General features: G+C 32.1%; 1 protein-coding gene across 1 annotated transcript in view; it reads right to left on the bottom strand.

Annotated features, from left to right (window-relative positions):
• LOC145279611 (uncharacterized) overlaps positions 1–19901 on the bottom strand; it is a 330448-nt gene that overhangs the window by 36330 nt on the left and 274217 nt on the right. Inside the window, exons 12-18 of the mRNA XM_080130805.1 lie at positions 15591–15714; positions 14373–14477; positions 11909–11960; positions 6645–6782; positions 3694–3825; positions 1204–1359; positions 34–210 (exon numbers count right to left, since the gene is read on the bottom strand). Coding sequence (XP_079986931.1) covers positions 34–210; positions 1204–1359; positions 3694–3825; positions 6645–6782; positions 11909–11960; positions 14373–14477; positions 15591–15714 — 884 coding nt within the window. The remainder of the gene's footprint in view (positions 1–33; positions 211–1203; positions 1360–3693; positions 3826–6644; positions 6783–11908; positions 11961–14372; positions 14478–15590; positions 15715–19901) is intronic.

Raw genomic sequence — 19901 nt, 5'->3', positions numbered from 1 at the left:
ACAGTTTTAATAAATGATTACATCATTCAATACCTCTGTATTTCCTGGACACTGGGCTCAGTGGAGATTTCCTATACTTTCGGCGCTTTCCAAAAATGTTGCATTTCTTCCTATAGACCCATCCACGCAGATGGGGGTTCCAGCATGGTACGAGATCACTTCTCTTGATAGTTGGGATTATCACACGGGTAGTGGGCAAAGGAGTTGGGGCTGAAAAAGAAAAGTTGAACATATATAACAAAATTTTGCCATCCAAGACCTCCCCCCAGCAAAAAAAAAGAATGCTATTATAAAAGACTAAAAAGGATTTATAAGCAAACTAAAACTTTGTTTGCTCATGATTTTTAAAATTTCTTGGGTTTAATCCTACAACAAGGAGAGTAGAAAGTGGATCTTATTTTATCCTTTAGTTCTCACATTCAATAAGCGATGTTTCTACTAAAGGAAGAAGCATTACTGTTTTCTGAGTTGCAATCTATCCACCTAACACATTGTTGGCTAGTTTTTGACCTTCAAGAAGTATTTTTGTTAGCTCCTTGTGTCAATGGCTTCATGCTTTGTCTGGAGCGATTTCCATTAAAAATAACTAAGAAAAGTCGATAGCTCTTCAAACGAATGGATTTGATTTATCTCCCTTGAACTTTTCCAGCTTATTTGGAACTGAAGGGTGACTTTCACAGTGACTATCTGGCCACAGAGTTGCTTTGAAAAAAACACTGATTAAATTCATGCAAACTATTTAAATGACCTGTTGTAAACACAAATAAATTAATTGTTTCTAATTGGTATATGTTCCACCTTAGTATAGTGATTTAATTTGCCAGGTTTATACTTAACATAAACCTACATATAGACACTTAACTACAGGCAATCTATTAAACAACTACCGCAAGGTTTGATAATCTGAGCTACCCCAATCACTGCCACATCTTGATTAACAATCCTATTTCAGCTTTCCTTTGTGTTCCTTGGTGAACAACTTCCTTTTCATTACCTTTCTACTAAATTCACTTTCTACAACCTTTGTTTGCTGATCAACTTTGGGAAAGGGATGCCGATAGTATCACGCAGGAACTTAACCTTCCACTTTCCGTTGATGAAGTTTTTGCAAAAGATCTGACAAAGTAGAAACATAATGAAAAAAATAAAAATAACATTATCAAATCGTATAAGTAGTTAAATAAATAAAACAATGAAATGAACCTTTTGTTGACTTTAGAGTTGATAGAATCCGAGTCAGATTTAAAGGTGGTAGAGTCATGAATGTTGTCATCCAGTCAAGGTCAGAGGTCAGCTCAGTAAGTTGTTCTGTTGTTAGCATCTCGGTGGTTGGTTCCATGGTAGTGGTGGTGGTTGGTTCTGAGAAGGAGATTAAATAATTTTGTATACATATCTATATGAGAGAAAGAGAGAGAGAGAGAGAGAGAGAGAGAGAGAGAGAGAGAGAGAGAGAGAGAGAGAGAGAGAGAGAGATGAAATAAAAAAATTCACACATATGTGAGCGTATACTTTTCCATAACCATTTATATAAAAGAGCAACAGTTCCCAAGATAAAAATATTTATTTTCTATCGTCCTGAGTTAAAATGCAGCAAACTGTTAACTGTTCCCCCCCCCCTTTCTTTTCGCAAAACTCAATCATGTTTTGCAAAACCAAAACCAACAATTTTCCTTTACGAAAAAAATCAAACAAAACATCATGAAAAAATATTAGAACTTGAAGAATAAAAACTTTTACCGAAATGACTGTATTTGGCATTAAATAATTCAAAAAGGATCGATATGCCGTAAAACAAAACAACCAACAACCAATCAACCTTTTTTTTGAACATGTAGTTTGGTATTATTCGTTGCGTTATATTGATATATCCTTGCAATAGAATAAATCAACAAATTTAGCTTTAAACTAGACTTTAATTATTTGATTGATATCCAATTGCTTAACTGGGAGGTATATCTGGATCATTTTCATAATGTTAATAGCTATCATAGTAGTAAGTGTTTAACTGTCTTACCAATTGAGCGACAAACAAACTGAAAAGAACACAAGAAAACCAGTTTAGAAGAAGGCTTGGATGTTTCAATATGCTTCGATGGATCAATCCATTCTGTATTCTGATTGGTTGTTAATTCATGAGTGGATATAATGTAAATACTGCTTCATTCATGCAAGACTTTTCCTTGCTGGTGTCAATTTAATTCTATATTAACAGTGATTTTTTTCTTTGGATCGTACATGTGTGACTAGGCTAACATTCTGAATTTAATGTCAATCATCAAATCTATTTCATCACGTGATTAAACTAACCAATCATACTTAATTTTGAGTCATTGCTAAAATAAGATTTCAACCAATCAGAAAAAAAAGTTGCCCTGAAAGTTAAGCAGTAGTCATCGGCTAAATAAGAGAGAACCCAAGCACAGCCAGCAGTGAGAGACTCAACCTGCCACAGGAATCCTTATCCGTCACAACAATGTTATCAATGGCTACTAAACTCCTTACGACTGAAATCATTTCTAGCCTTGATTGCAACACCATAGGCATCTCAGTAGGAAACACTAGATACATGCATAAACTCGCATGCATGTCCACGCATATACAAACTAAACAAACTGCACAATACCACCTAATCTGCCGAACTTGCACATTGCTATATACAATTATCACACGGCAACAGCCGAAATAAACATGTCTATTCGACTTCTTCTAACAGACAAAACAACTCTTTGTTTCAACGTTCATTGATATTTAATGGTCCCGGATATGATCTTAAAAGTGGTGAGACCTCATTTGGAAGTTGTGGGGTATATGGGGTTAACCTTTAATTATCATTATTCCCAGGTCCACTTTGGTCCGGAGTTGTAATACCTGTTAGGGCATCTGGTGCTACCAGATAGCAGGCTGCCAAAAGATAGTGGCTTTGTGACCAAAAATGTACCAAACATTGATGTAATTGTTTTTTTTTTTCCTTTTACTTTGAAAAACTCAGTCATGATCTGCACAGTCAAAAACAAAAATATTTTACTTCTACAAAACAATCAAACCAAACACCATAAATAAATATTTGAAGATATAAAGAACTTGAAGCATGAATACTTTTCCAAAATTATTGGATTCAGCATTAAATAATCCGAAAAGGGTTGATATGCCATAAAACAAAACAACCAAACCAAACTCCATGAATAAATATTGGAAAATATAAAGAACTTGGAGCATAAAAACTTTTTCCAAAATTGTTAATACTTTGAACTTTCATTATTATCCACTCTTTTACTTTACAAAGGAGAATGATCTCTTTATCTTGGCCTTGTGCCAACCCTTTTAGTTTCGGCCCAATGTTTTACTGGTATCATCCCACCTCTCTGCTAAAGACTTAACAATACCAACGCGTTTATTCATAGACAACAGAAAAGATGGATTTATACTGTTCATCAACTTATTTGTGCGAAATTGGATCCAACATGTTTAACAAGACTTGAACTGCAAACCATTCTAATAATGTATATTCATAACGGCCAACACCTCCATTTATTTCGAATGATAACAGAGAAAGTTTGCCTGGCATGAAAAATCAATAGTTCGAATGCTGGCGGTGTTTGAATAACAGACTACTGATATCAGATTGCGTAATAAGTGAGATGGTATTTTACGGATCATAAACAAGTACGTAATTTAAAATTACTTGTTACCAACCTGGCGTTGAAGTTATTTTACGCAGCTTTCCATTCGAACACGTATGGCAGCACAGTTTGTTTCGGGCGTTTGCATTGTAAAAAGCGCAGAGAAACTTCCGACAACCAGTCACACGATCGCCATATTCACAATCTGCAAAATAAAAAAAAGATGAGAAAGAGTGATTTTAATGATGCCGTAATTGTAAGAGTTGGAAAACTTAAGAGAAAAAATAATGTTAGAAATATTTATTATGGTTAAATAACCAAGTGTTAACTATTCTACACAGTCTCCCCCCCCCCCCGATAGATTGTTAACTAAACTGTTCTTCCAACTAATAATTTCCGGGGTCAAATTCGACACGCCACTGTCAAAACTTACAACTTCGAATTCGACACACTGCTGCCAAAACTCAACACTTTGCTGTCAAAACTCGCAACTCCCAAACTCGACACAGTGCTGTAAAAACGTGTTACTCCAATATTCACACCAAATCAAGTGAGTTTCTAAAAAATCTGGCTTTTTATTTAAAACAGAATCATCTCATTTGCATATGAGGTGAAAAGATCACCAGCATACAAAAAGAAGCAGCAGTCATTTTTTTCTTCATTCTTTTTGGTTGCACCGGACACTACAGGCTGCTGAGAGAACAGGTTTGTACCAATTTTTAAGGCATTTAATCATATTTATTAACTATATATATATATATATATATATATATATATATATATATATATATACATATATATATATATATATATATATATATATATATATATATATATCTGTTATTTTGTGGTATATATGCCTCCCTCACCTCTCTCTCTCTCTATTTGGGATGCAAAAGCTTATAAAAAGATCAACATACTTTTCTAGATTAAAAGTTTATAAAGAACCCATTGGTGACATTAATTTTGTATTTAGATGGAGAATTTGGAGTCGTGAGTTTGGACCGCAGTGTGACGATTTTAACCACAATTGTTAGGTGAAAGTACAGAATAATTTATTTTCTAACCACAAGCTTTATAGACGTTATGTATTGTCATATAATTTTGCTGATTTTCTTATTGCTTTTATATAAGGTGGACTCGATTGTAACGAAATAAGTTATCCTTTTTATAGCAAACGTATTGAGCTAGAATAGATATAAAAGTGATAGTAGCAAAACTGTATATCTTTTTTATGAGGAAGCACGTGTTTTGGTAGGAATGTTCTCTAAAGTCGGGGATTTTCTTAACAAAAACACTGAGACTTTTGTTTTTATGCAAATAAAGATTCACCCCCCCCAAAAAAAATCTAATCAAATTATTTTTGAACCAATCAAAAACATGAGAAACTCAAAGTACAAAGCATGAAAACATCATAAAAGCAAAAAGTCAAAGCTGATCATCTTCAACCCTTTACTAAGCTGATATCTCATACTGTACTAGCACCCTAAGGACAACTACCACATACTTGTATCAGAAAATACACACACTGCAAAACTAATACACAACTACTTTTTCAACTAACATAAGAACTACTAAACGTTTTCTTTTTTTTTTTACTAGGGGGTCGCGACTTATCGAGACCAGAAGCTACTCGAGGATAAGGGTTAGACATATCAGTGATGATCGGTAATGGTGGAAACTGGGTTGAATTTGATTATTTAAGAGGACGGCTCAATAGGAACTTGTTTATATAAGATTTGAAAACAACCACGTTGTAATCATCTGAGAAGCAGCCCCATGGTACTGTGTTCCACAGATGAGCAGGTCTAGGAAAGAAACTTTGCTTGTAAAATTTTAGCTCAGTTTTAGGCATAGAGAGTAAGGAAACGTTGTAGCTAAACGAATGCTTATTGCAAACATTTTATAGGGAGGAGAGACCTGTATGAAAATTACAATAGAGATAAACTCGCAACGTCTCTTTTGTGAGAAAGAGATAGTAGGGAGGAGAAGTTGCAGTTTAAAAGAAATTCCACTTTCTTTACTTTCAGAATATTTAAAAAAAAAAAAAAAGTCAATAAAGCTTCTTTCTAAGAAGTGCACGCCAGTGGAGCTCTCTTCCGTTTGCCTATTTCCCACCTGATTACAACTTGGATGTCTTCAAGTCCAACATAAACAAATTCCTGATGAACCGCCTCCTTAAGTAAGACAATTTATCAAATCTCCAATACTAACAATTACTATGATACTATCCCATTGATTACTGTAAACGCAATAACCCTTATCCCCGAGTGGCTTCCAGGCCTTGATAAGTGATGACCTCCATGTAAAAAAAAAAAAAAGGCAACGTTTTGGATAATTTGGACTACTTAAGCGTTATTTTCACAATGTTTCAGTCGATGTAACCTCTGACCTTCTTCAAGTGTATTTTGTCAAACTTGGGAATCTTTTTGTTGAACTCAGGAATCTGCATGGAATTTCGAACAGAACTCTTTATTTAAACCAGAAGTGGGGGTAGCATACACTCTTGCCATCAGCCATGACTAGCTAGAAGCCCGAAGTAATCTTTAATTGTATTTTGAGTGTCGCCCACACTGAGGATTGAACTTTCAAGCTCCAGAAGAGTGTAACTTTACAACTTAATTTTACCAAGTATTTTAAGCACTAGTCTACAAGGATTAATTGGAATTCCTACCCAGTCATGGCTGACAGAACGAGAGCATGTTACTCTTGTTGATTAAATAATGATTTCCATTCGAAATTCCATGCAGATTCCCGAGTTCGACAAGATACCCTTGAAGATGGCCAGAAATAACATTGACTGAAACGTGGTGAACAAGATGAGAATAGTAGTCCAAAGTATTACAGTAGTATGAATTATAAAACCTTATCTAAAAAATTCAGAAGAGGTTTAACTTCTTTAAAAAGTGTTTTCAAAATTGGAGATCAATAAAAAACACACACACATGCACACGTCATTAGATTGCATAGTAGGGATGAATGTAGTCAATGTTTTAGATGCAACTGAACTGCCAACATACTCACTTTCTAAGCCGACATACTTTGAGGCGCATGATTCACAGCAGCGTCCAGTGTAACACTCTCCAGGGGACACAGCTATCAACTCGGGACAGGGTAGATCTTGGTCAACAATTCCCGGTTGGTCACCAAATGGACAATGACCTTTTAAAAATCGAACACTTTATAAGTTATTCATGAAAAACAAAGAAATATTTCATATAGTTTTACACTTGTAATCATTCTTCAGTGTTATCGAATTAATATTGATGAAATTAAAATAGGGCAACAACTCTATTTGTAAACTTCAATAGATTTTGTATTACCATATTGATATTAATACATTATATATATATATATATATATATATATATATATATATATACATATTATTCATATTATATATAACTAGCAGAACCTATGGAAATTCTACAGTAGTTGAATTTTTTTAACACACACATCAGTAAGAAATATCTTATCACATAATCAAACAATTACAATGAGGTTGGACCATGTATCATTGAAGACATAACTTAAATTACGAAGCTCTGGATCTTCAGGTCCTGATATCTCTGCTGACACAATTGCATCGATTTGTTGAACTGTTCTGATCTTATCCTGATCTTGCAACATTATGATCATCTGGAAGTGTGGCAGCCCTCTTTTTTGAAATTCAATAACATAAACATTTGCAAATAGAATTCCCAGTACATGTCTGTCTTTAATGTCTTTCAAAAGTTCAACTAGATGTGCATGATACACACGTGATATTAAGTCTGGTCGATTTTATGTAAGTTCTGATTGTTCCAAGTTGTTTACTATTTAAGGATATCTTGGATTACACGTGTATGTAAAGAATTGGTCTGGTTTTCTGTATTTACAGAAAATTGTTTTGTACTAATTTCAACATGACATGTAAGTAGGTAATAATAGTTTCACCTGAAATGCGTAGGTATAAAAGATCCCTAATCAAAAGCACCACATGATTGTAAATATTTCGACATAACGCTTAAGTGGATAATGTTTTCACCTGAAATGTGTTGAAATTTGTACTAATTTCAATATGACATTTAAGTAGGTAATAATGTTTCCACCTGAAATGTGTAGGTTTAAAATATCCCAAATCAACAAAAACACCCTATGGTTGAAATACGTTGAAATTTGTACTAATTTCAATATGAACTATAAGTAGGCAATGTTTTCACTTGAAATGCATAGAATTAAAAGATCCCTAACCAACAAAAGCACCTCATGATTTTACTTATTTGGACGTAACACTTAAATAGGTAATAATGTTTTCACCTGAAATGTGTTGGAATTTGTGCTAATTTCAACATGTAATGTAAGTAGGTAATAATGGTAATAAAAATATTGAAGAGGGAATAGTTTTAATGATTAACTGATAAAATGCGACTATAAAGGGAGGTAATTCGTTTCTCATTAATTAATGTTTGTGATGATGTTAAATTTTTCTTGGATACCATACAGATGGGCAAGTAAATAATATTTAGATTATAATATATATATATATATATATATATATATATATATATGTGTGTGTGTGTGTGTATATATATATATATATATATATATATATATATATATATTGCAATATTATCTTTTGGTTGTGTAATTCTTAAGTCTTTAGTAGTTTATTCTTTTGAGCAGATCATGTGTGAGTAAAGCTATCAATAATAATATTAGTTGAAATATTTGTTGGATATTACTTAAATATCACATATTGCAATAATTCTGGTTTAAAACCACTTTGATATTACAATAATATTAGTTGAATATCACTTGAATATTATAATTATAAGAAATTATGATTCAGAAAATTACAATATTATGACTTGCTTTATTTGAGTTTTGATATTAGCTTTCCTAATTCTTTTTTAAAAATAGGTACCCACAATACTAACCTCCAAAACGTTTCACACATCCCAAGTGTACTAAATAATGTATATTATAACTTGAGAGCTTATTTTCAATAATAATAATAATAATAATAATAATAATAATAATAATAATAATAATAAACAACTATATAGGTGAAACCATATTTGATTAAAAAAGATATTATAATCATTAAAGTACATTTAATTACAAAAAAAAGATAGCATAAATGTGATACATTATTATTTAACTATTTCTTGGAGATTATTCTCCAGTATTCAAATAGACCGTCTAAATGTGGATTAAAGTATGTAGATTTTTGAACATTCATGATCAAAAATTTAATTAGTTTTTGTTAATGATCTACATTGATCATGTCTGAGCGAGAAACTAGAAATGTTAAAGTTTTAACGATGTAAACATTTTAATAAACTGAAGAATCAAAACTACTGCAGACTGTAGACATAGAATAATGTTTACTTTTAGATCATCACTAAACAAAACATTAGTATAATAGTTTAAGTACAACTGAACCTAAAAATAACTACTGTAGATAAAATAGTCAATCTATTTTACCTACTTGATAATGAAAAATTAAAGCATGAGCGAAAATTTTAATGTCTTGAAATACTCGACTAAAAAGTCATAAATATAACATAAGTTCAAATCTTGTAAAAGTCTAATTTTTCACTATGTGATATACTTTGTTTATTCCTAACCCTGCCGACTAGATATATCTTTTGTTTTGTAACAGTGGCCATATAAAGCATCAACCAAAAAAAAGCAATTTAATACACAACATACTCTCAGAATTAAATTTCATATATATATATATATATGTATATATATATATATGTATATATATATATATATGTATATATATGTATATATATATATATGTATATATATGTATATATATATATATATATATGTATATATATATGTATATGTATATATATATATATATGTATATGTATATATATATATCCTATTATATAAAAGGTCCTGGATATGACCTTAAACTAAATCCGATGGTGAGGCCCCAGCTTACAGGCTTTGGGGAGTGTGGAGCCGCCCTTTAATTACCATTTCTCCCAAGTCCACTCTGACTCGGAGTGGTAGTACCTGTTAGGGTCCCAACTATGTGTTAAATAGAAACCGGTATGCAAAAAATAAATAATCTATTAAAAATTTTTTTTTCAAAATCACTGGATTCAACATTAAATAACCTGGAAAGGGTTGATATGCCGTAAAACAAAACAACCAACCTATTATATAAAAGGAACTTTGTCTCTGAGTGTGAGTTCCTTCCTATGGACTTGACAACAACTGGGCTGATTATTGTTAAATTTCACAAGAACATACTTTATGTGCCTGGCAGTGTTCTTAGATTAGCTTTGTCACAGAATATTTTTGATACTTATCGATAATTGAAACAATCCAATGAAAGAAGGAACAGGCGATTTTGACCCAAATTAACATCTTACACAGCCTAACATCACAGCCGTGTTTGAAAAGTTTTATTACCATTCAAGCCGGAAGGCTCGGCATATAAAATCTACAGTAGTTTCTTTGATATGACAGGGTTGCTTTCAAAATGAATGTTTTGTGAAGTAGGTCACTGCGAGAGTCATGTGAAGCTTCCTCCCCGACCAGAGCAGGCAATCAATTGATTTGATTGAAAAATGGACGATTTTACTGATTTCGATGACAATAAACATATGGGAGTGTGAAACAATCATTCATCATTATCATTCAATCCCCGGCGACGTCGGATCACCCTCTTGGAAGTTTTTCAATCTTTAAAACTATATGAATAAAAATCTTTTAGCCCCAATTCCTTCGTCTTAATATTATTGTAGGAATCATCAGTTATTTATCATGAAAAACTGTTTCATGAATTAAAAACAAAACAGTATTTTATCTCATGACACTTCAGCAGTGTTGATCAAACACCACTCTCTTAAAAATCAAGATCAGAAACGTTTCGCATATTGAATCTAGTTTTTTGCTCTAGATTATTTTTTTTGATAACCTATTTATACTACTAAAAGTCTTCTCCATTTATATACACGTGTACATACATGTATATATATAATATATATATATATATATATATATATATATATATATATATATATATATATATATATATATATATAAAGATTTGGTATTAGCATTTTTTAGCGATATTAACAACTGTTATTTTATTTTTTTCCACTACTTTAGCAGTTTTTTAAGAGCTATAATCTCTTATTGTTATTCATATATCTATATGAATGGATCACCCTTATTTTTATGGGATGTATTTATTTATTTATTTATTTTTATTATTAAATATTATTTTACGTCCATAAAAGTATACCTATGGACATGCGTGTTTCTGGCTTTTAGCCTTCGTTAGCACAGGTCGATGTCATGAGTTCGATATATATATAAAATAAAAATTACAATTTTTTTATTTTTTTATTGTTTATTTATTATTTATTTTCTATTTATTTATTAATTTATTTATTTATTTTCCATTTAGTGTCTTCTAACAACTCTTGCTGACATTTTTTTAAGTGATGACTTGTACATTTCAGTTGACCTATATTATTTTGCCCTATATATTTTTTTCGCACCTTTAACATTTCCTGTCTGGGTCATTTTGACATTTGTTTCTCTATTTTATATTTAACTCTATCACCATTTTTTCTCCTTTTTCTTTTTCTTTTTCTTCCCTGATCTTTCTTATTTATATTTATGTCTCGGCAGTAGAGAGAAAAGCATACCTTATTTTTCTTTCATTAATATTATTGGAATTTTTTCCTTTTTTTCCTTGTACACATTTTTGTGAATCATTCCATGGATTTCTGCCTTTGGATTATTATGGACCATCTTCTTTCAATTACGGTATTTCCTTGGATTTTACTTGTGCAAATGGAAATTCAATTAACTTTCTTGGATTTTTACCGTCACTGGATTACTTATCTTTCATCAGACTATCATGTCTAATCACCTTTTTCTTCACCACATTCCCTCTGCTTCACTTTTTTTGTTATCAAGTAAGATCTTTGACTTACTTGTTGTTTCATCAAATACTTTTGGCATGCAAAATCTGATCCCGCATTTTGCTAATTCCTACCCTCTGATGAGAAGGAAAGTATTTCTTCGAAACTCTGCGGATTAAGAATTATCCACTTATCTAGTGTTTCCTTTTCAGATTAAATATGTTTTTAACTCATTTCAAAGTGTTTTTTAACATGTTTTATTAACTGTTTGCTCGTACATATATATAAATATATGCATATATATATATATATATATATATATATATATATATATATATATTATATATATATATATATATATATATATATATATATATACACACAGAGAAATGAACAACTTACCCATAACATTAGGTGCACTATCAGATCTCACACACTGTCCAGCATCACACCACTACAATGATAAACAAAATGACATTGATTAACCAAAGAATGTTTTCATAGTAAATGAATAGTGTTGCATCATTTGTTCGTCCATTAAATGAGTTATTAAAAAGTTAATATAGTAACGACAATTTAAAAAAGATGCGATAATCAATTAGAAAGCGTCATAAGAATTAAATGTGTATTTCATCATCGGTTCAGCATCTGCTTTACATACTGGTATGTGTTGGACCAATCGTTGGTTTTATAGACAAAACAGTCGAGTCTATAGTGGTTTGTATTTATTTCTGGCATTGATATAAAGGATAGCGAAGATTTAATATGGATTGTCATAAACGTTTTATTTATGAAGGATTTATGCTTTTATCAATATTTTCTTAGTTTTTGGATTTTCTTAATATTGATTGGCTGTGTTGAAAAAAAAATGGATGGGAATTTTGGAGTTAGTATGCGTGGAACAGTTAAAGTAGCAGGTCCATTTTACAGGGGGAGGCCAAAGAAAGCATGGCATGAAGTGATAAGAATGGACTTGAGAGAAAGAGGGATAAATAAAGACTTGGGCAGATGTAGATTACTTTCAAAGTCATCTTTTTTTAAACCGTACAACACATGCCAGCATTTAAAACAGTTAAACTGAATATGATGATGAAAATTTTTGGACGAAAAGGTTTAATCTTGATAGACGGCTTTGTTTCAGACAAAGGCACGACGTATAGATTTTATGTGGCTTTAATTTTTTGTTTTATTTTGTTACAGTGGCATCTTTTCCAGGGATTTTATTGTGCATATCATTCAATATGAAGAGAGTCATCTTAAAGACAGGTTTGGATCCGATGATCTATGAGAACAATTAAATCTAAACACGATAGGGAGATATGCTCAGAATAAGAGACTTTGTTGGTTTGGTCACATTGAAAAAAGTAGATGACAGTTTTGGGGGTTAGTAGATGTAGAGCAGTTGAGGTAGTAGGATCGGTTTTGCAGGGTAATCCAACGCAAAATATGAGAGGAAGATATAAAAATGTATTTGAGAGAAAGAGACCAGTCCAGAGATAGGTTAGTATAGAAGACAATTTTTTAAAACAGTCCAACACGTGCCAGCATGTAACACAGTTAAACTGAATATGATGATGAAAGATTGGATAAAAGTGTTTGGAATAAGTTAATGTAGAGCAGTTGAAGTAGCAGGGTCAGTTGACAGCGGAAGGTCAAGGAAAACATGGGAGGAAATGATAAGGATGGATTTGAGAGAAAGAAGGATAAAGAAAGACCTGGCTAGAGATAGGTTAGTTTGGAAGTCAAATTTCCAACACATGAAGCATGTATAATGGACGTCATGATAATGATTAATCAGTTTTTCACAGAACTTTTCATGATGATAAACAAAAAATCCCTTTGTTGTCTAAAATGATCCACAGTAGAACTATTTTTTTTCCTTCAGATATCTAAAATAAGCAACGGTTAGGTATAATGATTATTTATGCAAAAATGCCATCAAAAGTTCGGTTACACGACTGGGTAATAATATTTTAAAATTTTGTATAAAAAATAATAGCAATTAAAAACCTTTTCAAGCTATTGAGTAAAATTGCAATAGAATTGGTATGAAGAACACTTCGGATGCTGGGTGCAATAAAAATATGAATACAGAATATGATGGTTAAATAGCACCCAAAACTAAAAGTCATGAGCAATGATTCTGACAAAGGGGAAAGAATTGCTACTTCTGGGGTCAAAATCTTTTTGTCTTTGATTTTTGTCAATTTGAGGCACATTTTTTAAGAAAGCAAAAAACATTTTTTCTGATATTTCATGAAAATAACTATTAGCCTTAAATTTAGGTTATTTCAAGCAAAAAATAACAAACAATTTATTTTTAAAGAAAAATACTAGTTTTAGGCATTTAAAAAAATTATTAGTTTTTTATGTAAAAGGCTTCTATGAAGTATATAAGTGTTTATTGTTTTTTAGTATTCACAGTTAGTAGTAGTAGTAGTAGGAGTATTAACACTTTACTCTCACCTCCTGATATATGCGATACCTTAAGAATGCTTTATATAGTCTTCTGCAAAACAAGTGCGTTTCCTCATGGCCAATCAGACACTTATCAACTGATTAAATGCTGATTATTTGGAAATGACCTCTCTAATCTCACATGAATTTGTTCAACCAATCAGAGCCTTCGATATTTTTGGCAATTCTAATACTTTTGGAGGGTTTAAGTGTTTATTATTATCTATGAATTGATTAACTCAACTGCTGAATATTTGGAAATGACCTCTTTAACCTCACATGAGTTTTGTTCAACCACTCAGAGCCTTCGATATTTTTCAGTCATCTCCACTTTACAATCTAACAATAATTTAAATGTAACAGAGCTCGGAATTTGATTTAATTTTAAAGCATATATAATAGTACTGACCCTTTTCCTGCCACAGGGAGTTCCGTCTTGTGGAATGATGGGAATGTCTGAACCAACACATTTCAGGCCACCACAAATACTGGTGTAATCATTCACATAGTGTTTCTGAAATCATAGAAAATAAAAACCACAAATAAAAATAAATGATGACGCCACATCGTCGGAACCTAGTGGTTGATTTTAGATAAATAAACATTTATTTAAAAAACTATTTTGCATTGTACTGGTTTCTTAAACTTTTAAATTTCAATTCAAATTATGCAACGCTTACATTGAAGAAAAAACTCTAAAAATGAATGTATTTCACATGATGTCACATGATATCAAAGTAACATGGCATCATGTAATTATATAAATCATATTTTGAATTGTGCTGCTACCATAGACTTCTTTGTGGAAGCTGGGTTAACAAACGTACAAATGAATGGGTTCTGGAGAAGATTGGAACATGCCGAAGACTGCTGGACAGCATCAATGACGAGAAACTGCAATTTTTGGGACATGTGGCCAGAACTGAGAGCCTAACAAAAGATCTGCTCTTTGGTACAACCCCTAGCAAAAGAGGACGTGGAAGACCAAAATCAAGAATGTCAGACAACGTTAAGAACATTGTGGACATTAGTATCGCTGAGTTGCTCGGAATGGTACAGAACCAGACTAAATGGCAACGATTCACGGAGAGTACTACGTCAGGTCAGTAATGACCATTCTGTCAAAGAGAGTGAATCATGTAAGGAAATTCAGAAACATTGATTAACTCAGCTTTAGTATAATAATAACTTTTTATTCTATAATTTTGAAAAGGTTTTAAAATTATTTGGGTTTTTGAACCTTTGAATTTTGAGAAGTGAAACAAGATTGTCGTCTTGCAATAGAATTAATGTTCTTCAAGAAAACTTTGATTGCCCCCCTTCCCAAAAGACAATTTGCAAAATTCTAATTTTCACGTCTCCTGGAGACTCACTTTTGCCAATAATGCCATTTTGATTTTATTATCAAAATTTATAACTCCTATTTAATTTTGACAAAATAGTTAACGACACAGACTGAAAACCTGGGCATACCAAGTTCGAATCCAATCTGTTCCACAGAAACACTTCATCAAACCCACATCTGACCTCATGTCTAACATCACACAGAGAAAGTAAATAAAATAACTTCCGTTTATTTCACAAAATGTTGTTGAGATTAAAATACAATAATTGGGTTAATACTCACCCTCATAACAACTGATGTCGGACCATAGTTAGCTTGGCATTGTTGATCTGCTTCACTACCCCCAAGAGCAGCACCCATTCCTCCAGTAGCCATTCCTCCACCTCCAAGACAGTTGTTGTTGGTGCTAAGACCAAAGAGCAGAATTTGTATTAGATAATTAATTCTACCATTTCAAAATCAAATTTAAATTTCAACTATTTAGTAATAAGATTATTTAATTATCATCGTTTTGACAAAATGGGAATAAATTCATCAGATAAACAGTGATGTAAAAATGTGAATCTGTTCACATCTGAGACAGCAGTGTAGCATAAATTACTGACGAAAACTCGAAACTATGAAAAATAAAAAGGCAAAAGGTAGTTTTCTACGAAACTGCATTTCCAAAAAATGCAATTTCGTATTTGTCATAACGTAAGTTTATGGACAATGGACAATTAAACCAAATTAATTTTTTTTTGATCGAATATAAATAAAATTCATCCCCAAAATGGAGCACTCGCAATTGGGACAAAAATAAATGACTCAGTCGAGAATGATTTCTCCTTCACTGACAAAAGACAGAAAAGATGATGTTTAGTATAAGAAACTATAATTTGCTCAGAATGCAAGAGAACTCAGATGTGAAGAAAGTATATTTGGAAATTGGATGGCGAAACTTTGGAAGTTATTCTAAAATTTGATACCATTGGAGCACCAGGAGGAGCAGGTACTAGTGTGATTGCAAACGTTAGAAGTGGATAGAGTAAGTTTAAGTTATGCTATTATTAACCAGAAGAGTAGTACCACTGTTGATCAAAGAAAGAATCTATCGAGCATGTACACATAGTGTTATAATGTATAGACGTGAAGTCGAACCAATTAGAGTTGAGGACATGTGTTGCATGGAGAGAAATGATGGAAATGATACAATGTATGTGTAATGTTAGCCTTAAGGACAGGCTTAGATTTTCTGACTTCAAAGGAAGAAGATTAAGTCTAGAAAGTATAGAGAGATATGTGCAGGAGACTTTGATAGTATGGTAACTTTGAAAGGGTTAATTGGCAAGATCAAGGAGACATGAAAGTGATTAGAAGGATTTAAAAGAAAAAAAAAGGATAAATAAAGACCTGGTTATAGGTTAGTTTGGAAGTCAATTTCTAAAAACCGTCGAACACATGTAAAACTGAATATGATGAGGATGTTTAGCGATAAATTTTGATTAAGGCATGACTTAGACCTGAAAGTAAAAGAAACACTATTACATCAGAAAGTAGAGAAATTTAACGAAGGAGAACTGCCAAAAATGAAGAAGACTAAGAAGATGAACTTTCATAGAACTGGAACAACATGCATAGTGAAAAATAATTTAAGGATGCAGTTAAACAATGAAAGATGGCAAGGAAAATTGAACCTCCAGAATACATTAGTATTGCCACTGATCCTTACACAGTAAAGACCAGACCTTGTCATGTGGAGTGAGGGAAAGAACGTTTAATTATGTTCTAGTTTACTGTTACCTAGGAGGATAATTTTACAACTACAGAAGACAGAAAATATGAGCGATATGTTGATCTATTGATCAAGTGTCAGGAAAAAGGATGGAATATGGAATATTATTCACTTGGCTGTGAGAGCTCGAAGATATGTTGAACGAAAGCTAATCAAAATAGTGTGACATCATTTTTGTTATACAAGCAGTAAACTATGTTTACAAAAAGTAAAAAAAAACTTGGTGAAAGACGTGCAGGAACCAGCAGAGAACGTATCATACTGAATCTGGTTGGAAAGAAAAGTAGCTTACAGCAGTACCTATATGACTTCCAGTTGGAAGGGCACTTCTCGATGCAGTAGAGGAATTTACTAGGAAACATTTTATACAGACTTTAATATAATAATTATTATAAGAATCTAATTTAATTTTATGTTTATGTAAGAAAGTTGCTTAGAATGCACAAAATATGACACCATTTTCTGATTGATAATATACATAAAAGAGACATATTTTCTGTCAGAATAAGTTTATATAAAAGATCACGAGAGTTGATCTGTTTCAAATCTTTGTAATATGCATATTTGGCATTTTGTCGCATTTGATATAAGTCTTCACTTTAAGAATATAATCTCATTGCATGGATATCGCATGTGTGATATGAGTGCTAATCAGCAGAAATTCCAGTCACGTGATGTGGATCAAGCGAAATAAAAATTCATCTCGCATGTAAATCAACAGATCAGAAGAGATTAATGCATAAAAGAAGGCAAAAGGGTATCTGCTTTACCTGCAACTCCAACTCCAACTCCATTGCTGCAATGTTGCATTCGTGTGCGTGTTTTATAAGTATTTTAATGGAATGTGCTTTAATAAACTCGTAGCACTTGTGTCCCCTTGAAGTAAATACCTCCAACTAACACGACAAGCAGCAAAATCCCACCTCTTCACTGAAGAGATCCTTACATAATGGAAAGCCTTCTACTCTAATAGTTTCTTCCCTCAAACTGGTAGACTTTGGAATCCACTCCCGGTCTCTTGCTTCCCTGAATGTGCTGACATTCAGAAGTTGTAATGAACAGACACCTTGCTGCGCAACTCCCTACATTGTGTCCCGGTAGATATGGCCCCAAATAGTAACTCCTTACATCCAAATCTGTTGTCAAGATCGATGAAAAATGGTTGAATCACTCTACCGCTCCAGAAGGTATTTCACTGCTGATGCAATCCTCTATCTGTATAAGAGCCAAGTATGCCCTAAAATGAAGTACTCTTGCCACATCTGGGCAGGAGCTGCTCGATTTGTCGTATCTAGCCTTGATAGAGTTCAAAACCAGCTTCAAAACCAAGTAGGTGATGCTCTTTTCTCTTCCTTGCAACCTCTTTTTCACAGAAGAGACATTGCAAGCCTGTCTCTGCTCTATCGTTATTTTCATGGAAAGTGCTCGACTGAACTCCAATGTATGGTATCCCCTTATCAAACTTTCACAAAAAACACTCGATTAGTTACAACCACTATATATGATTTCCCCTACTCTCTATCTGTGCCTAAATCTAAATGTAGGTTCCATGAACAAAGCTTCTTTTCCAGAACTACCCGTCTGTGGAACAGTGTTCCGTTGTCCTACTTCTTAGCTTCAAATCCAATGTAAACAAGTTCTTTTTGAGCCACCCCATAAATAATCAAATTCTATCCAATTTACACCATTAAGAATTACTATACTATCACCTCATATTCATTAGCCATTATCCTCGAGTGGTCTTCAGGCCATGATAAATGGTGACTCCCAAGTAAAAATTAAAAAAAAAATGTGGCACTGTGTCTTGTTTAGGGTGAAAAGAGTAAAAAAAACAAAACATAAAAATGTCTTTTACAAATACGGATGGCATAAATAATCCATAATTTTTCTCCGTCTCTCCTAAATACTAATCCGATCTAATAATAATTTCTAAAATTATTTATTAATGAAAATTAGAATTTTATAGTTACAGAGGACCAAATAATCTATGATTTGTTTTCATTTCTTCTGAACAATATCCCAGTCTAATAATATGTGCAATTTCTTATGACTTTGTTGACACAAACAGTTTTATATCATAAGCTTGTTTATTTAATATATAAAACAATGTTGGACCTGAATAGCATTTAAGCTGACAAATCAAAATTTGATTTTAACTAACCAATTTTCATTTGTTATTGTTGTACCATGCAATAAACTAACATACTTCATTACAATTTATTAAAAAATATTTAATTGAGTTTATTAGTTTTCTAATATGTAGAAATTCTTAAATAGTCACCTTCAAAGAAAAATCAATAAAGGAGATTAATTCTTATTCTTTTAGTAAAAGTAATTATTTCTTTCTTGCTGTTTTTCATTTCGAGTTGCGTTTTTTTTTAATTCTTTTCATTCCAAACAAAAGTAAAATTAATTTGTAATTAAGACATTTTCGATGAATTATTGACTTATTCATCCTTTTTTCTTGTTTAAATCACGCTTCATTCTTATATTAAATTAGTCATAAACCGGATGTTGGGTTACAATACCCGTTACAAGGTCATTTGAGTTTTATAATTATATAGATTAGAACTAATTTCATTGTTGTTTAGATACTTTATATTACAAAAAAGGTTTTGGAACCATAGAAATATTTACAAAAACAAAAAAAACATCTGGGTTAATAAAGTTAATTAGCTAAACAAATTTAGTGTTTGATTGTTGTTGCAAACAAAACAGAAGATCTTATGCTTTCTTGTTTTTATACACAGCATTCAATAATGGAAAACGGTATAATCAACACATATCCTGTTTAACATCGAAGTCTTATTGCATCCCAA

Source organism: Euprymna scolopes, chromosome 7, assembly GCF_053919585.1.
Source record: "Euprymna scolopes isolate OS-2025 chromosome 7, ASM5391958v1, whole genome shotgun sequence".
Lineage (NCBI taxonomy): Eukaryota > Metazoa > Mollusca > Cephalopoda > Sepiida > Sepiolidae > Euprymna > Euprymna scolopes.
This window is presented reverse-complemented; position numbering and strand designations above follow the sequence as displayed.